Source organism: Uranotaenia lowii, chromosome 3 (genome assembly GCF_029784155.1).
Source record: "Uranotaenia lowii strain MFRU-FL chromosome 3, ASM2978415v1, whole genome shotgun sequence".
In the NCBI taxonomy this organism is placed as follows: domain Eukaryota; kingdom Metazoa; phylum Arthropoda; class Insecta; order Diptera; family Culicidae; genus Uranotaenia; species Uranotaenia lowii.
In genome coordinates, this window is record NC_073693.1 from 320577032 (window position 1) to 320592997 (window position 15966).

At 34.6% G+C, this 15966-nt stretch overlaps 1 protein-coding gene across 1 annotated transcript; it reads right to left on the reverse strand.

Moving 5' to 3' along the window:
• Positions 1-13422: 13422 nt before the first annotated feature.
• Positions 13423-14920, reverse strand: LOC129753786 (uncharacterized). Its single transcript, XM_055749632.1, has 4 exons — positions 14582-14920; positions 13794-14408; positions 13573-13728; positions 13423-13503 (listed from the first exon to the last, which is right to left on the reverse strand). Exons 1-4 carry the CDS (start codon positions 14918-14920, stop codon positions 13423-13425), a joined length of 1191 nt encoding a protein of 396 aa, XP_055605607.1.
• Positions 14921-15966: the final 1046 nt, after the last annotated feature.

The window sequence follows — 15966 nt, forward strand, 5'->3', positions numbered from 1 at the left end:
AAGGATTAAGCGAAAATTTATGTTTATTTTGGAATTCATTAAAAATCGTTTTTGATAACAAAATGGAAAAATTTTCAAAGAAAAATTATAGTTTTTTATTTGATTTAGCGAATAAACAGTTGAACCCAGGCCAAATCCGGAAAGGCATCCCGGCCAGATTTAACTTAACTCGACTTCTTCATTGGATTTATGGGCAAGTCTGCATATGTATATCAATAAAATCTGGAATAAACAATAATCAAAATGTAAAGCGATATTCGTCAGCATTCTCCTGTAAGATCTACAGTGAACGGTATACAGATATTCCTAAGATACTTTGCCGAAGCATAAGTTTTTGATGATTGTGTAGCTCTTCCAGCATTACTTTAGGATATTTCATAAATTATTCAAAATCATTCGATAAATTTGACAAATCTGTTATTGTATCAATTTAAATAATAAATATTCTGTCTATTCGGCCGAATACTAAACTATTCGATGAGCCGAATACACTCAGGTTTTTTTACGCGGTATGAATTCCGTCGTTATAAGTTAACGGAAGGACTTGGAATATTTTCGCTCAAAAAACGTGTTGATTCGCGAGACCGTGTAGAAGAATAATATCCATGGCAAAAAACCGCGTAAAAAGAAGCCGTGTTAGAAAAACAGAGCCAAATCAAACCGCGTAAAAAAAGACCTTAGTGTATTCGGCTTAACGTTTTTTTTGGCGATGTTCGGTAAATCTCTAATTTAAATTAAGCCAGTAGTTTTGGCGTATTGTTAAGGTTATCCACGCCAATGATTATGAGATCGAATCCGGTTCATGGCATACATAGTACTCTTTCTAAGGGTTGGTGGTTTTAGCATTTGTATGATGCCAATCATCAAAACCTTGGCTCTGTCAAAGGTTTGGTTTTTCGCATTTATGCCGTGTCATAAGGCAATTTTTTAAATAATAAGTAATTTTTCCCAAGTCTGTCTGTTTAAAAAAACCAATATTTTTTGGATTTTGAAAAATGGTCGGAAATCGTGAGCCACCAAATCCAAATTGACCTAAAAACATGCAAAGTTTATGAGTTGACCCAAAACTGTAATTTCATAATTCATTTCGTTATTTTCAAGTTATTTTAGATGATGGCGTTAAAAAAAGAGTTGTATTTGATAAAGTAGTTTCGAAAACCTGGTTCGCGAACGTTTCGACAAAATTGATTATATAGGATGGACTAACTAATTATTTTTCGTTACTTTTCATAAAGGATAAGAAAACTTTACAGATAGGAAAAATGTACTTTAAGTTCGGAATGTGTATCTATAGAAAATTTATATATATATAAAAATTTCTGTCTGTCTGTCTGTCTGTCTGTCTGTCTGTCTGTCTGTCTGTCTGTCTGTCTGTCTGTCTGTCTGTCTGTCTGTCTGTCTGTCTGTCTGTCTGTCTGTCTGTCTGTCTGTCTGTCTGTCTGTCTGTCTGTCTGTCTGTCTGTCTGTCTGTCTGTCTGTCTGTCTGTCTGTCTGTCTGTCTGTCTGTCTGTCTGTCTGTCTGTCTGTCTGTCTGTCTGTCTGTCTGTCTGTCTGTCTGTCTGTCTGTCTGTCTGTCTGTCTGTCTGTCTGTCTGTCTGTCTGTCTGTCTGTCTGTCTGTCTGTCTGTCTGTCTGTCTGTCTGTCTGTCTGTCTGTCTGTCTGTCTGTCTGTCTGTCTGTCTGTCTGTCTGTCTGTCTGTCTGTCTGTCTGTCTGTCTGTCTGTCTGTCTGTCTGTCTGTCTGTCTGTCTGTCTGTCTGTCTGTCTGTCTGTCTGTCTGTCTGTCTGTCTGTCTGTCTGTCTGTCTGTCTGTCTGTCTGTCTGTCTGTCTGTCTGTCTGTCTGTCTGTCTGTCTGTCTGTCTGTCTGTCTGTCTGTCTGTCTGTCTGTCTGTCTGTCTGTCTGTCTGTCTGTCTGTCTGTCTGTCTGTCTGTCTGTCTGTCTGTCTGTCTGTCTGTCTGTCTGTCTGTCTGTCTGTCTGTCTGTCTGTCTGTCTGTCTGTCTGTCTGTCTGTCTGTCTGTCTGTCTGTCTGTCTGTCTGTCTGTCTGTCTGTCTGTCTGTCTGTCTGTCTGTCTGTCTGTCTGTCTGTCTGTCTGTCTGTCTGTCTGTCTGTCTGTCTGTCTGTCTGTCTGTCTGTCTGTCTGTCTGTCTGTCTGTCTGTCTGTCTGTCTGTCTGTCTGTCTGTCTGTCTGTCTGTCTGTCTGTCTGTCTGTCTGTCTGTCTGTCTGTCTGTCTGTCTGTCTGTCTGTCTGTCTGTCCTTCACATTTTCTAGTATATGATGCATATTTATGTCAACAACATACAGAAAATATAATAAAGCAAGTTTGCTTATTTGTCTGGGTTTTTATACACTATCGTTTCATTCATCTAAATGCTTACGCAAAGCGACGGCGATGAAAGTTGGACTGAGATTTTTATCTCAACACACATCTCAGATATTCATACTGGCCTACGTTTCCCCATGGCCCAAGATACCCCACTCTCCCCTACATTATTTGTTAGTTTTTCTCGTTGGGCCAATATCGAAATATATTTGGGTGTGTTGAATTTTGATAACCCACTCTGATCGTAGGAAATTGGACAAAACCTTATAATTGTGAGTTCTTAGTGAATTTTTTTTCGATAATTCGTAATCGATCATCTGTCTGTTAAAAAATACATAATTACCATACCCGGTTAAAATTGAATTGGTCTCGCTTTCAATCGGACAACACAATCGAAAGCGCGCCTATAGATACGTAGAACTAGTTATGTATGCACGGAGTACATTCGATAAGGAAGTGCTATAATTACACCATTATCCTTATCGCTCGCATGCATTTGCTAATTGCTCACATCCGCCTCCCAGAATGAACCGGCGATGCTACATTGCGTTGGCCATCGTCGCTGCTGGTGTTGTCCTTCTTCGAATTTCCTCCGGGAAATCAACCGGCATATAAATTGCATAATTAATGGCGGCACCTTCCGGTCAATTCACCCACTACTCACACGGACTCGTCCATCCATCCGTTGTCGTCATCGGTTCAGTGGGCTCATCAGTTTTGCTGCTGTAGAGGGGTCCGACCAAAAATGAAGGAATATGAAGTTGTTTTGATTTTTTTTACCATTCTCAATCGAAAAAGATTTTTTGGAGTAATCTGGATGCCATTTAGGTCGATTCATGTTATTTTAAAAGATAAAAATTTCAAATCATTCATTCCCATTTAAAAATTTTATAAACGGCCTTCTATAACGGCTTTTCCATCCAACCCTCCGGAGTTGTTGCATAAAACGAACCCAAAACGCAACTGATCTTACCAGTTTGTAAAGTCCGTCCGGATACACGGGTCGCCAAACAATCAATGAGATTATCATTCCGTGAATTCGGATTGCCCTGGTGCCGCCACGGTGGGAAGGCAAAAGTTGCTGGACCGGAGTCAGTTTTCCAGGTGGTTGCATTCCATCAAAGGGCCGCTGAAATTGCCGGAATCAACATCTACCGGCCCGGACCGCTTGCGGCAGAACGTGGAAAGGTTCGATATCGCTTTTCCATTCGACGATTCATTAACTTTCTTCGTTTGGTGCTATCGGAGATAGTTGTGGCAATCATTTACTCTCAAGCACCTTTGGGAGTCCCTCGAAAAGGATCCTTCATTCTGGACAATGGTCCCAGAATTTGTTTGGTCTGGTCTGCGATAAGTTTAGTCATCATTACTCTGGTTGACGTTTGGAAACTGAAAGCTTCATCTGATATTTTCATTAAGCTACACGCTGTGGATCTGAAATTTCAAGCTTTAAAAACCAAACTCGATCACGACTCCCATCGAAAATCGATTTTCATAGTGACTTTAATGTTCTTTATAGCCAGCTGCTTCATTCTTGTATTTTCAACAATACTGACTAACTTCAATCATATACCTATTGCGACATTAGTCCTCATAAAATATGTTGAAATTTTCTTTAACGGTACCTACATGCTCATCCTTGGGAACTATTTGATTGTAAAATTCTTGATCCACAAACGATTTCAAAGATTGAACCAAGTCATAGAGCTGAGATTAAAAACAACCCACGACAAAAGTTTCATTTGGACCCGGGAACTGGTTCAAAATAGAAGCTTCAACGATGTAGAATTCGTCCAACACATTGCTCAAATACACGCCGAACTCACAGAAATAACCGATTGCTCAAGCAAAAATCAAGCTTTTCAACGACTCTGCTTCTCATTCACCATTGTTGGTTTCACCACGCTAAACATATTTGCAATGTATCAAGCAGTCGGCAGCAAAGACCCGGCAGTTTTTTCGACAAGTTTTATAAACATGGCTTGGACAGTGTTGTACATTTTTCTGTATGTGGGGCTCATTGCTAGGAGCAGTCTGATCGGATCGGAAGAAGCAGAAACGACTAATCTCGTCTATAAGGCTCTGAACAATACCAAAGACGCGGGATTGGTGCTTGTTTTAAGGAACTTCTCGAGACAATTACCACCGGATTCGACCGAAAATGGCGAATGGGGAAAACTATTATCGGTACGGGTTTTAAGAAATTAAAAAAAAGAAAGTTGTAGCTTTGAACTAATTTCGCTCCTTTTTCTTTCCAGGCAGTGGCAACGTGTGCGTCTAATTTGATAATCTTGTATCAATTTGATACTGCAATGGATCAACCAGTTTGAATTCCACAAATAATCTTTGCAATGAATTACACTTCATTGAGTCAAACATATCAGAGCAATAATAAAAACATGTAAAGAATTTGGTTCCTTTTGTGTCTATCAGGCGCGGTCCTATGGGGGGGGGGGGGGGGTGATCACCCCCCCCAAGCTGCAAAAAACCGTTACAAAATATTCGCAAAGGCTGGAATTTCTATAAAAACTTCGAACTTTTCCTAGTGGGTGTTCTTTTGAATTTTCAAAATTTTCCACTCCGTGGGAGTGATTGTTAAATAAAAGAATTTATTAATTTCTTAAACTCTTGAAATTGACAAAAATTGGGTCCGCCAAACTAAAATAGCTGTAACTTGCAATTCCCCAGACCGATTTTCACCAAATTACTTTTGTTAAGGCACTTACAGTGTTTAATCTAATTTGCTGACCATATAGGTTTCTTTTATACATTTTCTATACATTCAAATTTCTAAAAATATTAAAAATTCTGCTTCTAAAATTAGAGGTGATGAACAAAATCTGAAAAAAATTGAGTTCAAGAATAAACCTCCAAAAACAGTTTTTAAAACATAGGCTCCAAAAACATGCCTAGGTTTTAATTTTTCTCAGATGAAATTAAACAGTGATAATAATATTCCGTCATCATTCAACTGTTTTCTCGGGAACAAGGTAATCGCTCAATATATTTTTCTAATTTTTGACCAATACGGCTAGAGTTCCACATTCACACCAATTATATCGCCGATACTGCAGCTCATCAACACTATAATTATTAAAATTTAAAGTAGAAATCTAGCTTAAGAATTTAAGTTGCAAATTCACCCTGAATCTGAAAGTTTCGTCATTTGAATTGCAATTGATTAGGAAATTTCATTGAAAAATAGTATAAGCTTTATGAAATGAACCCTTTTATATATTTTTTTTTAAATTATAAATAGCACAATAAATTTGAAAATATTGAATACATGATAATATACATATTGAATTTACGAAGCAAAAATACGATTTTTTACTTTTTTACTAAATCATTCGGTTCAAATTTGTAACTATTGCTTTCGCTTCAGTTCCAATAAATTTTAAAATCTATGAGAGCTTGAAATTCAAGAGAAAACAAATAAAAGTAAAGTACCGAAACTGCATACCTAAGAATTTGATTTTGAATGATTTTGTTTTAGAATAAAATTTATATTTAGAAATTGAAGAATCGAAACAAGAGTTTATATTAAATCGTTTTTTCGAATCACGATTCAGCAATATACTTCAGAAAAATAATAAAATATTCAGTTTTAAATTCATAGCAACACTTTCTCAAATGACTGTTTGGATTTCCAAAGGTATTGTAGCTTAACGAGAGTAACTAAAATTTTGGTGAGAGTTCTGCGGTGATATATAGATACTCAAGAAACATATTGTAGATAACTTGAGAATTTTTTCACATTTTCCTCTATAAAAATGTTTGAATTTTTTCATTTTTTAAATCACATTTATATCGGATGATTCTTCAAAGAGTTCTTAAATTGATAATTTTTAAACTGCTCAATATACAAATGACCAAAATGATCTTTTTTGTCAACAATTGTTCGCAGAGAATATTAAAGATTCACAGATTGTTTTATAAAAGGATGTTTGAGTTGTTTAAAAATATATCAAAATATTTATGTAGATCAAGTTTTTTAAAACTTCTCTAATTTAATTTTTTTTAAATACAAACCTCTTATTTAGTTCAATGAAATTTTAAGAGAATAGGAGAAGCATGGTCGTGTAATATTGTTTTTTTTTAAAGAAGTGTATCTTATAAAGTGCATCCATTACTTTCATGATTTATCATTTAGATAAAAAAAATTGTTTGAATCGTGACAAATTTTATGCAGATTAGAAATTTTATTTCAAGATACCAATTTCAGCCTCTATTTTTTATCTAAATGTTCAACTCCACATTCAAAAGGGTATTTATAAATTCACAAGGCCACATAATAAACATTTTTTTTAGATGAGAAGATCTTAAGAGCTAATTCTGATTTTCGTGCCTGAAATTATTTTCAAATAGGTTAAAAATTATTAAAGTAAATTCTGCACTTTTCTGACAAAACTTTTAAACATTACAATTAAAATTCGAAATATGGGTTCATACCACATTTCTTTCCCCAAGAACGTTAAAAAAAATTGAAATTTTCTGTTTGTTTACCGTTCGCAAGTCTGTAAAATAATAGACTTTTAACGAATGTTTAAAGAAGTAATGACTACATTGAATTTAAAATATTTCTTAAAGCAGAAACCAAATCGTTTTTCAGACATGAGCAATTTTTTTTTAAATGGAATAAAATCTTTGTTTTTAAAAACTTTCTTTAGTAATGTCAGAAATACTTGTCTTTCCAAGGTATTTAAAACTGTAGATTTTTCAGAATCAGTTATTTTTTATGTTAACTATTAAGTTCATCAGTTATCAATGATTGACTTCACTCAAAACTGATTCAGTAAAAAATTTATAAACTCCATATCACCAAGAGAGGTAATAAAAAAAATCTGGTTGAAGATTCGAATTCAGCGCACCAAAATCTACTAAATAAATCATTAAAACATAGACACCAAAATGCAATCTCTTGAATTATTTTGATAAAGTCTGCTTCATTTAATATTGGAACAAATTCTTTTGCTCATTGTGGCGCTCCTAGTGGACGGATTTGGAAACTTTTTTCACCCACGTATCGGGAAATTCATTACCTTTCACCATGTATTTATGTCATAACACCAAACGATAGCATTTTGTAAACAACCGCCATGGAAGCCGAACGGAGAGATCAAATTGTGCACAGTTTTCTTACGAGTACGAGTACGAGAATTTCCTCGAAACAGCAATGAATAATTTTTTTTAATTTTTTTTTATGAAAGAGTAAAGAAAATGCTACATTTGTATGAAAAACAAATTATGAATTCGTTAATAAATGACTGAACTACACGCAATTGTTTGTGTTTCAATATTAAATGAAGCAGACTTTACATCCGTCGAACTTGGTCAGCACTTGGTCGTACAGCTTTCGAGCACGGATTCTGGCCACATTGTTTGGCTTCAGCGTCCGATTTGGCTGTTTGCTGGCTCGGAATGACCTTATTCCTTCCCGGAGACGAATTCATCGCACCGTACTGTGAGCGGCCTGCAACTTATTGGCCAAATCGCGGTCTGAAAGATTGGGATTCCTCTTGACGGCCTTGATGACTTTCCCACGCAGTTTCCGGTCGACAGTTCCACTCCGACGCTTCGAATGCGGCTTCCGAGCCGTCGTCAATGTTTCCTTGTACTGCTTGATAACACGCTATACGGTATTTCTGGGCATTTTAAGCTGTTTAGCTAGCATCGATGCCGACAACAATGGATTTTCAAGAAAACTGTGCACAATTTGATCTCTCCGTTCGGCTTCCATGGCGGTTGTTTACAAAATGCTATCGTTTGGTGTTATGACATAAATACATGGTGAAAGGTAATGAATTTCCCGACACGTGGGTGAAAAAAGTTTCCAAATCCGTCCACTAGGAGCGCCACAATGAGCAAAAGAATTTGTTCCAATATTAAATGAAGCAGACTTTAAGAAGTTTTTATTAGAAAAAAACTTTTTCAAATGTTATAAACTAATCTTTTTTAACTTCATTTTATTTATTAGTTTATGTAGAGTATAATCACAGTGATTTTGTTTGTTAATTTAATTTATCAACCTTATAGGTGAAAATTAGAAAGACATAACTAAGGACATTTCAATATTATGAAAGTTAGAAAGTTAGAAGAAATGTATGGATATTGAAAATGAGTGATTAGAATTTAATAAGAAGCATTTTAAGCACATGTCATCAATTCTTTCCTCATAGATCAACAAAATAAACAATTAAATTAATATGGTAATAATCATTATTATCATCAATTACTCTGACCTAATCTGATTTTTTGTTAGAATTCTAGTTTAATTGCTTATCAAATCTGGTGTTATATTTGATGTATTTTTCTCCTGGCTCAAATTCCGGCTTTATTCTAAATTTTAATTCGCATTCCGTTTCTGATGTTTTGAAATCATCTACTTGATTTTTTTTTAAATTCAGAATAAGAACCAACATTTCGAATAATTTATTAATGACTAACCAGAAATAAAATTGATTTGAAATTTTAATTCTGATTTATTTTGATTCGTATCAGTAAATTTTTTTCGAGTTTGTGTATGATTATGGGTTTGAATATGGTTTTAGAAATTAATTTGCATATTGTGCAATGGTTAGAGACAGAAAAATACACAATTTTAAACACATTTATCATTCGTTTCAATTTTTGTTTGGTGGTAAAGAATAAACTGCAAAGAATATTGTGTAATTTGATTTACACCAACAATACGGGTTTTTTTTAACTTTTTCCAATGAAAATTTGTTTACTTTTGTGATTTATGACCACTTTTTCAACTTTGTCGGTCTCAACACAATCTCTTCTTCTGCTGTGGATTTTTTTTTCTGTCAAAGAACTATTTAAGTGCAAGTTTTTGCTCTTACGAATGCTTATAACAATTAAAAACTATATTTCAGAAAATAATGTACATTGAAAAATAAAGTGTTCATCACATATTGTAAATTGCGTTTATTCCCTTGAAAGAAGGGTGTTTTGTCCAATATTTCATGAAGGCACTTCGAACGGAATATTTAAATATAAAAAAAAAATCAGTTCAATCTTTTATGTAAAATTCTCTTGTAACGGTGTTTGTAGTGTAACGGTGTTTATTTTTCGATATTGAAAAATGAAAGCTTTCGCATCAATTGATTAGTGGAATACAGAGAAGATGAGATTATCTGAAATGATTTTTTTTCTAACTGAATCTGAAATTTATTTTCAGATTTAAATAGAAAATTGATATAAAGAACTCATTTTTATTTTCCTTTCTCCCTGCAATGTGCGGAGGGTCCACGAACTGCCACATTAACATTTCTTTGTAACCAAATGACATCAAATTTTACTTAATGCTGCATTTTTTTGATTAGTTTTTGAGCTGTACTTACTTCCTTCTTCCTGTTTCTCCTCTGGAAGAAGGTAAGGTCTTGAATCTCTACAAATCTTCTCTTATAGAATATGGTTTTTAGCTTGTAAAGCTTTTAAAACTATGCGATTAAACCTTCCCCATTCCCGGCTCTGTACAGTATGGAATGTCTTCTCCAGAAAAATAGAAGCATTTTTCGTAGGTTCTCGAATGCTTTTTCTTTCATAGAATCATTTCTCGTACCCTAATACTCTCTCCTGTACGCGTACTCGAATATAATTCGATTCGTTTATATCTCGAGTTATGCTTAAAAAAGACACTCCTCCCCCCTTCTTTTCCCCCAGTGGAAGGACAGATGGGTCTTAAACATCGTATAAACTTGACTCGTTGCTTCATACCTTCCTATGTGAAATTTTGATGAATTTGCATGATTAATTATCAAATCTCGCGTGAGCTTTCATTACGTCGTATAAAACAAAATGTAAACAAACAGTTTTATTACAAAAAAAAAAAGCTAAAATTGACATAAACTAGTCGCAACTTCTTAACATTTAGAATATTTGTAGCCTGGACAACATATTCATATATATGTGAAATACAAATTTTAAAGTTGTTTTGATAACTTTTGCGACAGTTTTCTGAGAATTCTTAAGATGTTTCATACGACGTAATGAAAGCTCACGCGAGAAATAATGCTTTAAAATTTATGGAAGACCACCTCCCTCCCTTTGTATTTTTCCAATAGAAGAGGGTCCCAAATAATTATTGAAACCTTTTTCGTACCCTTATAACCATTCATGTTAAATTTAATTTCATTTGCTTGATTAGTTCTCGAATTTTGCAAAAAAAAAATGTATGAGAGGACCCTTCCCTTTTCTATAAAAACACTGGGAAGGAGGAAGAGTCTCAAATCATCTTTAAAATGTTCTTCCTACCCATATACCCTCGCATGCCAAATTTGGTTCCGTTGGCTTGATTAATTCTCAAATTGTGCGATAACTTGTATGTAGTCTTTCTTTTTCCCCATAGAAAGGAGGGAGGGGAACTAAATACACTCTCATGCCAAATTTGGTTCCATTTGCATGATCAGTTCTCGACTTATAAAAATATATTACATTTATTTGAGAAACCCCCTCCCCCCTTACAGGGATAGAGAGGGGTCTCAAACCATTATAGGAACCTTCCCCGGCCTAAAATATCAGCATTTGCTAAGTTTCACGAAAATCATTTCAGTAGTTTTCGAGTCTATAGGGAACAGACCGATTGACTGACAGGCAGACAGAAATCCATTTATATATATATATATACTAGCTGACCCGGTGTGCTTTACTTCACCTTCTAAAAATCAAAAGATTGTGTGAAACAATTTCAGTATAATTTTTTTCGATATCATTGCAATGAAGCTTTCACATCAAATGATAATTGGAATACAAAGAAGATACGATTCTTTGAAATGATTTTTTTAAAACTCGTTTTGAAATTGTTTTACAATAATGGTTTTAAATTTGAACTTATGCAAATGTTTTTATTTTCCTTCCTCCCTGCAATGTGTGGACGGTTCACGAGCTACCACTTTCTTTCTTCCCGTTTCTCCTCTGGAAGAAGGAGAAGCCTTCAATCTTAAAAAAACCCTCGTGTAAAATATGGTTTCTTTAGCTTAAACAGTTTTCAGAACTATGCGATAAAACCAACCCAATTACAGGTTTTATACTGCATGGAATCTCTCCTTTAAAAAAAATTAACGTTTTTTCGAACTCGAGTTATGCAAAAAAATGTGCGGATCTCCTTTTTTCCTCTCTTATCTTCCAATGGAAGGTGAAAAGGGTTATTTTAATAACCATAGAACCATTTCAAGTACCCTTATACTCTCCCCTGTAAAATCTGGTTAAATTTATTTGATGAGCTCTTGAATTTATCAAAACAAACGTATGACCACACTTTTCTTTAGTGTCCCGTGAAGGGAACGAAATCCTCTTAGAAATATTTCTTGTATTTAACCCATCGTTTCATGAAGTAACAAATTTGCAACAATGAATGTATGAAAAATGTGAAAAATCGTATTTTATTTTAATTTTTTTTCATGATGTATACGCCATTTCCAACTGTTTAAAATGATTTTTAAGGGAAAATAAATAATCATGAATTGAAGGGTTAAATACTCCTCCCAATTTATTACCATCTGCTGAATATATGCATATCCGAGAATAGAAACATTTTCCTACTAAAATAACCACACATGTCAATTTCGGTTCCATTTGCTTGATAAGTTTTCGAATTTTCCCAAAAAATTGTATAGGAGGACACTTCTCCTTGTCTATATTTTCACTGGAAAGAGGGAGGAGTCTCAAACCATCATTAAAATATTCTTCCTTCCCATATACCCTCGCATACCAAAATTGGTACCGATTGCTTGATTAGTCCTTGAATTGTGTGACAAATTATATGTGAGCCCCCCTCCCCACTTCCTATTTCTCCATATGAAGGAGGGAGGAACCATTTTTGGAACATTTTCCGTAACCAAATGCACTCCCATACCAAATTTAGTTCCATTTGCATGATCGGTTTTCGAGTTATTCTAATCTTTTTCTTTTGTTTGGAAGGCCCTTCCCCCTTCCTGTGAGGGGGAGGGATCTCAAACCATAATAGGAACCTTCTCCAGCCTCCAATACCCCAACCTGCCAAGTTTCACGCGAATCGGTTAAGTAGATTCCGAGTCTATAGGGAACAGACAGACAGACAGACAGACAGAAAGACAGAAATCCATTTTAATATATAAAGATATAGATTCTTCCAGTTATCAAAATAAAAGGTTATGTCTTTGCAGGTCACAATATTGACTTTATATATTCATAATGAAACATGTTCAATTTATCATCGGATATTGATATGTACTTACAAAGTATAGGTTGATTTTTTGAACAATCATTGAGATACTGATAAAACCAAAGCATGGAATTCTAAGTACGTGTTTGAAATACTGAAAACACAAAACAAATACTACTTTAGTTAATATTGTGCATTAATACTTACCTTAAGTGGTGCATCTTTGAATTACTTTTCGAACTTTTCAAAGGCTAGTTTAAAATCAAGATCGATTAAAAATATTAAAATAATAAAACTAAAAGAAAAATTGAAGATCTGAATATGGTGTCGCTAACAATTTCAATAATGGGTCAAGAAGAAATGATACAAGTAATGTTTTTCTAAGCAAAATTATGTTTCCAGACCAAAAAAAATCAGAATTGAGAAACAAAGACAAACTTATACAAAAATTACAAAAAAAAACTTAATAGTGGGACTCTTCAATTGGGAAAATTTGTTTGAAAATGAATAATGTAATGTAATGGCAAATTTTGACAATAACGATGTAAAACCATCATGAGATTGAACTTAAAGTATAATAGGTTAATAGAGATCGTAGGTGGCGGAGGACAGCCTCTTTATGGAACGTTTCTGACAGCATAAGGTAGAAATTAAATTTCGTTCAATGATATAATTTGTTTTTTTTTTCTTAATGTCCGCTCAAAGGAGGCTTAAACCATTTGTGTTTCCAAAAAGAGTACCTACGTTTTTGTACGCCTTTTTTTTGACATTTAATTGACATGAATATGCGCAACTATTCCTTCAGATGCTAATATGGAATGGAATAAAAAATGATAAAAAAAATTTTCCTTGTGTTTTTTTATTTGCGTTAACTTTCCCTTTGACAGAAAAATTATCCAAAAATGAAAATGTGAAATCCATTACTTTAAGTAGGTACATTTTTGATTAGTCTTCATTTATTTTCAACTGTTGTAACAAATGAATCATCAAACTGGATAAGAATAACTAAGTACGATATCATAGTACTCATAATCTGAAAAAAATATCAACGTTTCAAATCGTCCATAAGCAAAGGCCCATAACCATAACCAAATCAACCTACCGACATTCCAAGTGTCCAATCGCATTCGAACAGGTAACAGTTAATGACAATTTTCCGATGACTCATGTATTGAGAAAACTGTAGCAATTCTTCTTTAATTGGGGTGTTATCATAATTCTGAAACGCTTTGTGAACCAATATAGCCGTTTTTGCACCCTTTAGATGAGAAAAATGGGTTTTAAGGGTAATAACGTAATAAACAATGCAATGATTCAACCTACCTGTCGCTTGATTCGATCCATTATTTCAATAATTACCATCCCGAAAATTCCTAGGAAAACGCTAGTTGTAACATTAAAAACAGCCAGCCATTCCTGCTGAGAGTCCTGAGAAATCAAGGCTCGATAAAGCGTGAAAAGTGAAAAAGTGTTCATAACAACATTAGCCACCGACACGAAAATCAACTGTCCGCTAACAACTTTGCTAGTCATCTGCGCCGCCTTGTTGACGTTACTCCATTGAAGCCAGAGTTCATTCAACAGCTTACTTTTATCGGCCTGTAGGCTTCTTGGTACCGGAAGTTCCTTAAGGATCAGGGTTGATTTTTTCCCGGGAGCAACGAAGTTAACCGAAAGTGTTTCATTCAGATGGTTCAACCGGTAGCTGATCAGATACCCGAAACAGAACAATTGAAGTTCGATCAATGTGAATGGAATCGCAAAACACAGGCTGCTGAAAATTATAGCCAAGCGAGTTTCTAGCGATTCCGATACCTGATTTGCTCCTTTCGTGTTAACAAATCCAAGAAAAATCCAGATACAAACTACACAGCCAATGCATTGAAGGAATGTTCTTTTTTGGGCCACTTGATTAACTGGTGCATTACACTTTATGGCCTGAAAAAAATAATTTATCAGTGAATCAAACAATCGAAAAATTCATTTGAAGGGAAAAGGATTCAGTTGAACTATTCAACTATGTAGGCTAACAATACACATTAGAGTTATTTGTGTAAATTTTAAGTTACCCTTTCATCAAATTCATGCAAGCAGTGGAAAACGCTCCAAACTTTCTCGTAGCTCCAGTAGTTGGACACGGCCAGAAGGGTGATGTAGATGCTTCCCAAGACGATAGTATATCTAGTTCCGTTGTCCAGAATCACCGATCCAGTAGATTTAAGATTCAGCACACTCATCAAGGAAGCATACAGAACAAACAGCTCCATCACCATCAGCCGGAAGAATCCCACGGCATCCCAAAATGTGATCTTAACCCGACCATCCTTGGGATCACCATAAACGGTATAAATTGTCAACCCGAATATCTTCAACAGAATGTGGTTCGGATAAACTGTGTCGAAAACTGTTACACATCGCCTAAAATTGTTCACCGATTCTTTAAGCCCCATTACCAATTGACCGATTCACTGATGCAGACAACCTTCTTCCCTTTGAAGCTGACTTCCGACAGAGCACCTGCATTTATAATCAATCCACCCACACATCCTAGAAAAGAAAAATGGTACAACTCCCATCCACCTATTCCGGCGCAGAATTGTTGCATAATTTATCAATGCCATTAATTTCCATAATGCCATCAATGGAGCATGAAATGTATCGCCCTCTAATCATTACAAATACCTTCATTTAGTAGGCTCAAACATAAATACTTTCGCATGAATAGTTTCAACCCTTTCCCGTTTATGATGACACCAACCAGTTATTGTTTGGCGCTTTGATGTTGTCGCTAATCAGAAACATCCGTGGGAGTTGGCAACCGATCAATTAGTTTGTTGCAATGTGTTGGAGTCAGCAAAGCGTCGGATTTTTTTCCTGATTCTTTTCAGATGAGAATGATAAGTTACCAATGATACTTTAAAGCGATTTAAATAGAGTACGGTGGAGTTCAAAAACATCCTTACTGTTCTTCTGTTTTCAAAATTTTTTGTAACTATTAAATCTGTTTTCTTGAACTTTTATCAGAAGCAGTTTCTGTAATCGACTCGTTATGGTTTTGGCAATTTATTTGCGTAAATTCTGTTTGACTATGTAATTTTTTATATTCAACATGTTTATCAAAAACCAACTTTCAAAGCGGATAAGTAGGAACTGTTTTAATTTAAACACATCATTTTTGTCATTTTTGTCATTTTTGTCATTTTTGTCATTTTTGTCATTTTTGTCATTTTTGTCATTTTTGTCATTTTTGTCATTTTTGTCATTTTTGTCATTTTTGTCATTTTTGTCATTTTTGTCTTTTTTGTCATTTTTGTCATTTTTGTCATTTTTGTCATTTTGTCATTTCTGGCATTTTTGTCATTTTGTCATTTTTGTCATTTCTGGCATTTTTGTCATTTTGTAATTATTGTCATTTCTGTCATTTTTGTCATTTTTGTCATTTTTGTTATTTTTGTCATTTTTGTCATTTTTGTCATTTATGTCATTTTTGTCATTT

Excerpts from the sequence above, each read along its gene's own strand:
- LOC129753786 (XM_055749632.1), bottom strand. The coding sequence starts at position 14,920 with ATGGGGCTTAAAGAATCGGTGAACAATTTTAGGCGATGTGTAACAGTT. Across the intron at positions 14,409-14,581 it reads ACTACTGGAGCTACGAGAAA|GCCATAAAGTGTAATGCACC; the intron begins GTTTGGAGCGTT and ends TATTTTTTTCAG. Across the intron at positions 13,729-13,793 it reads TGGATCGAATCAAGCGACAG|GGTGCAAAAACGGCTATATT; the intron begins GTAGGTTGAATC and ends TCTCATCTAAAG.